The 6,674-nt window shown below is 34.3% G+C and overlaps 1 protein-coding gene across 5 annotated transcripts; it reads left to right on the forward strand.

The window, feature by feature from the left end:
• Positions 1–2,507: 2,507 nt before the first annotated feature.
• On the forward strand, positions 2,508–6,149 carry LOC136233572 (uncharacterized). Of its 5 annotated transcripts, XM_066023276.1 has the most exons (6): positions 2,508–2,646; positions 3,444–3,531; positions 4,035–4,206; positions 4,348–4,580; positions 5,179–5,217; positions 5,524–6,149. In XM_066023276.1, the coding sequence occupies exons 1-4, from the start codon at positions 2,545–2,547 to the stop codon at positions 4,376–4,378; spliced, it is 393 nt and encodes a 130-aa protein (XP_065879348.1). In that variant the 5' UTR covers positions 2,508–2,544; the 3' UTR covers positions 4,379–4,580; positions 5,179–5,217; positions 5,524–6,149. The 5 variants fall into 5 exon arrangements, with proteins under 5 accessions (XP_065879348.1, XP_065879349.1, XP_065879347.1 ...); XM_066023277.1 differs by having other exon boundaries at positions 3,430–3,531; positions 4,348–5,217; XM_066023275.1 differs by having other exon boundaries at positions 4,348–5,217.
• The last annotated feature ends 525 nt before the right edge of the window (positions 6,150–6,674 follow it).

The raw sequence follows: 6,674 nt of genomic DNA on the forward strand, positions 1-6,674 counted from the left end.
TATACTTGTCCCTATAATCATTTTTTGTTGCATAATTCTTGTTTATCTACTTCACAATTAGCCAGTGGCGAATACAGGATTACTCGATGGGGGGGGGCGATTTTACACGTGCGTTCGGGAAATATTTTTTTTGCTAAATCGAATTTGCTTAATTTTTTATATATATGAGTGTTATAATTTGAATTGTCAAGAACCACTTTTAAGTATTAATGTACAATTTTTCAAAATTAAGCTAGATTTCGTTTATAGTCCTAATATGTAATAAAAAAATTGGATTTAGGGAGGGCTGAACATGTAAAAAAAAATTTAAAAAAATTGATTTTAGATGACCTATCAGACCAAAAAAATTAATGATTTGGATTTATAGAGGCCTAACAGGCCAAAAAAATTAGAAATTTGGATCTAGAGATGTCTAAGATGTTGGTCCCTTATAACGTGACAAGTTAGTTCCAAGGGGGGGATAGGAATTATTTAAAAAATTTGTCCGTTGAGGCTGACTTCTTTTCTTATGAAAAGGTTTACACAGCGTCACTAAGTAGATTCAAGACACAAGCTTAGTCAACTCGTGACTAAGTCTGCTTCTTTACTTGAGTCAGGAAATAGCACTTAGAGTCTATTCCTGAACTCGGCTTCTTAGTAAACTTAACTCAGCGTGAGTTCTTTACTTAGTCAGTTTTATAGCAAGCAATATATATTAAAGGAGTTTAAGGGTTAGAAAGATGTTACTCAGTAGACTTATCCTGGTTCGGCCTCTCCGCCTACGTCCAGTCCGCGGAACTCGTTCCGAGCTTTTTGAATTCTCTACTGAGCTCTTTAAAGGTAGAGCACGAAACCTTTTACAAATAGAAGCTGAGTATAACAAGAGTACCTTCCTCTATACCTCTACTCACTCCTATGTGTACGCTGAGTACTATAACCGAGTACTCAGCCTCTCCTTTCTATTCTTCTAGAAATAATAAAGTGTTTGTCCTAAACAACGATTGCTAAGACACTTTAGATGATTGGAAATCACTCTAGACTTTTACACAAAGATTAAGAATTGGTGTAAGGTATTTGCTTTGCTTTTCTCACAGACACTTCAAGTATGAATTTGGTCAGCGTTTCGACTAGTTGAAGATCTGCATCGATTGAAGCAAATAGATGGCCTTTATATAGTGACACTTGAGGCACCTGGTCATTTCGAATTTCGAAATAACCGTTGGAGGGAAACAGCTTCCTGTCATTGTCACTCTGGGCGTGCTCAGCGTCGTTGGCCAATAGGATTCACGCATCTTCTGTCTTCGTCAGTCTTCGGCAGAATGTTTCGACATTTAAGAAAAAGTCCACGAGACAGCTTTCTGCGCCTTCTGAACTTTTCCCAAAGTAGAAATACTTTGTCTAGAAGTTAAACATTGTATGTTGCTATCCAGACTGCTTTGTCGTCCAACTCAGCAGCTTCTACTTGAAGCTTTTGCCACGAAGGCTTCTCGATCCTTCTCTTGCTGAGTCATCGTTTTAGTTGATACGGCTTCGTTTTGAACTCTTGGGCCGAATGGTCTTAATGTGTTGATTTGGGCTTGACTTCCACTTTATGGGCCTTTGGACTTTTTAATCTTAATGTCTTATAAACAATTAAACTCCACTAGTACAGAAATGCTCACTTGTGTCTCACCTCTTGTGTCGCGCCTGAAGAGAAGGCGACACAACAAAGCAACTAGTGTCGCGCGTTCTTTAAACGCGACACAACTAAGTATTCTATGTCATCACTTGTGTCACACTTGAAGAGCGTGCGTCACAAATGAGTTACTTCTTGTATCGTCTGTCTTTTAGTGCGACACAAGAGTAAGCTTGTGACGCGCTTTTACTAAAACGACACAAGGAGAGTTTTATCTTTGTGACACGCTTTTATAAAAGCGACACAAGTAGTGTGTTATCTTTGTGTCGCTCCTTTCTAAAGTACGACACAACTAATACGAACTACTATTTGAATATAAATATTTTTTCTTCATATTTTTTTTTCTTAGTTTCTACATATTTCTTAAAAAACTAAAAAATTACAAAAATGATGAAAATTAAATATCATGTACATATATATATAAACTTAAAAACTTATCCCATATAAATTAATTAAAAATAAAATGAACTGAAAAATATATACTTAAAGTGTACAAATGGAGGATCGAACGTAATTAAAAATAAAATGAACTAAAATGTAAATACGAAGGTTCGAACCTCTAACCTATCAAAACATTAGCTAATATCTTAACCATCTGAGCCATTGCATTTCTTGTCAACCACTCACTGATTATAAACTTATCCCAATAAATTAATTAAAAATAAAATGAACTAAAATGTAAATACAAAGGTTCGAACCTCTAACCTATCAAACTATTATCTAATGTCTTAACCATCTAAAATATTTGTATTTCTTGTCAAGCATTTACTAATTATAAAAAATATAAAACGTTTAAATATAAGAATTTTACCTAATTAATAAAACCAGAACTCTTTTATCACATAGAGAAAAATAGAAAATACAAAAGAGATGAATCCCTAGTTTCCTAAATGTACCAGCATCGCCGCCCCACTTTCCAATTACCGCCTATCCACATCCGGTTTCCACCGTCATTCAAATGGACATCCACCTTTATGTCTGCGACAACTATTGTAAGGAAATATGGCTTTTATCTATGACTGTCAAATTTTCATCCGCTTACTATGGAAGTATTTATCTCACATTACATGGTAAAGTTCCGAGTGGAAACCTAGTGTCGATGTTTTTCATTTAGATTAGGTAAATTCAAGAGAGAATGAAATTTTATATTGTGGTAGATGATGAGTTTGAATGTGTTTTTGTTGCTACTAAACCTAAGAAAAGAATTTATCTTCCTCATGTTTTGTTCAAAGGAGAGAAAATTTCAACTGCTGGTTCAGTAACATCATGTTTAGCTCTTTCATGGCTTTATATTTAACTTTTCTACAGGTGGAAGAGTAAAATAAAGCAATTAAGATTACAGGCTTAATTATTAGGGTTATTGTTTGGGATTATTCTCTTCGTCTTATATTTTTTGGCAATTTATGACATTTGAGTATAAAACTGTGTTTATGATTATTCTATTGATCCTATGTTGTTTGGGTTGACTAATTTTTCTATTTAGAATTATAGCTAAGCATAAGGTTTTGTAATTTCAACTTCAACAAACACAAAAGGCTTCCACATTGAATTTCTGCCTTATTTTTCCAAAGTATAATATAATCTTTTAGATTTATTTATATCTTAGAGGATATTCCCCTGTAGTTTCATGGTATAGGTATCCGATTTTTGTATTAACTGGTAATTGTTATTTCTAGTTTCATCTGTAATTGTTGTTTCCAATTTCATGACCCATTCTTGAACTCTCTTGAATGATTTCTATAATAGAGAGTTACTTCTACACTTAATTTCTATAGTGTTATTGAAACAGAAAACTGGGGAATCAAATCCAATTCAATCAAGGAGTTATCCCAACTCATTAACAGTTCAAGACATCCTTACTCCAAAGATTAGAAAGGGTAAACTTCTAAATCATATAATTTAAATTTTCCGAGTTTCAGCAGACAATGTAATGCATTCTTTGGTTAATATATGCATTTTTTGGTCGTTTCTTGTTTATAAGGTAACTTAAAAGTATGAAAATGCTAAACACGTTTAGTTAATTAGGGAAATTCGTACTTTTCTAGCTTGAGCATGAAAGAGATATTTTGTTGGTGAGATGAAAACGGGAAAGCTGTGAAGTTCAAATGTAATAATTCTCTTATTGATTATGTGAAAACTTGAGTTGTTTGAAATTTTTCAATCATATAGAAATTTTTGATACAGAGCATCATGCTCTTATTTGGATAACTTTTCTTTGAGATACAGAGCATCATGCTTCCATTTTGTTCTTTTTTTTAACTTCCATTTTCTTTTTGGGTCATGTATATGGGCATAGATTTTGATGTAAATACAGTACAATGGTTCCAAGGCATTTACGATTTCTTTGTGATCTTTGAATTTCAAATTTTACCCGTGACAGGTAATTTGAGCGAATTCATCCTTATCATAGAGGTAAAAGCTGATTGGAACTTTATTGTCTTGAGTAAACTTGCAGACATCTCAATGAAGGAACATTATCATAAGCTTTTAAAAGAGATCTTGGGGATCATCTCTGATGTAATGGAGGAAGTCATCATGGAGCTTCAAAACTTGTAAGTTGGAGAATGGGGATGGTTCTTTTAGTGTTGTATTGATTTTGGAGAATGGGGATGGTTCTTCCTATTTTCTCTGTTTTTGTGATGAGAACCATCAGTTCTCACCGTTCCACTCGATTTTTGGGTTTTTTGAACCAGTTTGACAGGAAAAGGCGATATGGCCCTTTAGTTTCCTTCGTTCTTTTGAGAATCGATGGTGGTTCCAGGGAGCAGACTATTAATGGATACTTCCTTTAGCTTTGATGAAGACCCCTAGATCCTAGATCCTAGATCCTCATGGAAAGGGAAGATCGTCGTTGCTCTGATGCTCTCTCCTGGGTTGCCTCTTCATTTCTCCGGTCTCAGCCATGCAGCTGGACTTGTCTGTATGTGTAAAATATCATATCTTTTTCCTCAAACTGCTGCTTCCAATGTTGGGTTTGATTTTTTATTATACTCTTCCTCTTCTAGTATAAAATTTCTTTGTATCATCTAGCATTTTCGTTTTATTTCTAACTTGTGTATTCATAACTGCTAAAAAGCATTATAAGGTCCTTAATCATGTCAGGATTACTGCTAGCAGTGTGGCAGTGTTTATTGTAATTGTCTTTGTGAGCTGCAATTTTTTAGTCCTCAATTCTTGGCAGCTATTTGTATGTATATCTATTTGGTTATGTGTTGTGGACATGGTGGTGAAATTGCTGTATCATTGACTGAGTCGGTCTTACATGTTTCTATCCTTTGCAGGATCTACAAGGAATTGTTAAGCATATATACAGAGGAATAATTTTTATATATGACCAGAATGAGATTGAAAATTGTGGTTATTTCTATTGCAAGTCTCAAATGTACGAGAAAACAAACATCTCTGGTGATGTGTGCAACGAAAAGGGGTCATCAAGTTTTAAATTACTTGTGGGGCTTGCCCCTTTGCAGTATTGGGTTTTAATGTTTTGATTCTTATGATTGATATATATTTCCTCATTTCAGGGTGGTGAATCTGCACAAGCTGCTGCCAAGGCTGAGAAGGTGAATTACTTGCTACTTTATATCTTATAGTTTGTTCTAATTTTGTATCTTCTCTTTTATCTTTGGTTTTGGAAGGTATAAAGGGTGAGTGTTGTAAAGTGATTCTCAATTTGTTTCATTAACGTTAGTTAATATATCAAAATAGTTTCTTTCTTGAAGGATGGTTAGTTTTTCTGTTCTTAGATCCTGGCATATTATTGTACTGTAACTGCTAGATTTTTTCTCTCCACACTGTTGATCCTTCCCATAAAATAAAAAGTAGAATTCTTTTTTCTTTCCTTTTCTAATATGTGATATTCTAATCAGTGGCTTCCGCCAATTCCTGGAGGCTATCTCGAGCCTGAAGGTGTTGAAAGGACATGGAGGATTCAACAAGAATCAATTGCTCCGGAAGTTGATATCTTAAGCTCAAAGAATCAACATGATGTAATTTTACCAGGTTGTCTGTTATCTTATTAGTGTTCATTTCCTTTTCTCTACAATGTATTAACGGTCCATTTAATTGAAAACAAAATAGCACACATATAGGTTTAACGTTTAAAAAAGGTACCAATTTAGACCTCGATAACGGAACGAGACACGATGTTGATATTACTCTGTTAAGTTTTGTCAATTATACGTGGAGGGAAAGTCAAAACTTAACGGAGTAATAGGAATGACGTGTCCAATCCGTTCTTGAGGCCTAGATTGATACTTTTTTAAACGTTAAGCCTATATTGGTACTATTTTGTACATGGGTCTAAATTTATTTCTACAAAAACCATAGGCCTATTTTGGTACCTTATCCCTTATGAGTGTGTAATTACTGTTAAATAATTTTCAATGAATATAAAAGAGACTAATAAAGTAAAAATGCTAGCTAGCCATGATTGTTAATACAATGTACGTGTAATTACTAGTGATATTTATGCTTGATTATAGTTCAATATTAGAGCTCCATTCAATCCAAAAAAAATATATATTTTTTTTAAAAAATATCAATATTTTGTGTCGCGCGTGAGGAAGGAGCGATACAAAGTGTACCAGATTAATCAGGGAGCTTGTGTCGCGCACCCTTGGAGCGCGTCACAAGAATATCATATGTTGTGTCACACACTCTAGAAGCGCGTCACAAGAGTTATTGCTCTATTGTATCACGCGCTTGACAAGTGCGACACAACAGATGAGTAGCTTGTGTCGCTCTCAAGAGCGATGCAAAGTTCTTGTGTCTCACCCCTGTTGTGTCGCATAAAAGTGCGACACAACAACATGAAAAAGTGCGACACAAGTAAGCATTTCTGTATTAGTGCTCAACATTGAACAAACATATTAGTGTAATAAATCAAAGCATTTAAATTTAATGTGTTAGAATATTTTTATCATTACTTAAATAATTTTGTCAAATCAAAATCATGTGGAAAGGTGTTTCAACAAACTCCCCCATTTTGATGTTGGCAAAAATATTCAGTCGAAGAACT

The sequence above is a fragment of the Euphorbia lathyris genome, chromosome 6 (genome assembly GCF_963576675.1).
Source record: "Euphorbia lathyris chromosome 6, ddEupLath1.1, whole genome shotgun sequence".
Taxonomy (NCBI): domain Eukaryota; kingdom Viridiplantae; phylum Streptophyta; class Magnoliopsida; order Malpighiales; family Euphorbiaceae; genus Euphorbia; species Euphorbia lathyris.

Coding starts and splice junctions, on each gene's coding strand:
- LOC136233572 (XM_066023275.1), top strand. CDS start 2,545: ATGTACCAGCATCGCCGCCCCACTTTCCAATTACCGCCTATCCACATC. Junction 2,647..3,443: donor TTATGTCTGCGACAACTATT/GTAAGGAAATAT, acceptor TTATTGAAACAG/AAAACTGGGGAATCAAATCC. Junction 4,207..4,347: donor ATCATGGAGCTTCAAAACTT/GTAAGTTGGAGA, acceptor TTTTTGAACCAG/TTTGACAGGAAAAGGCGATA.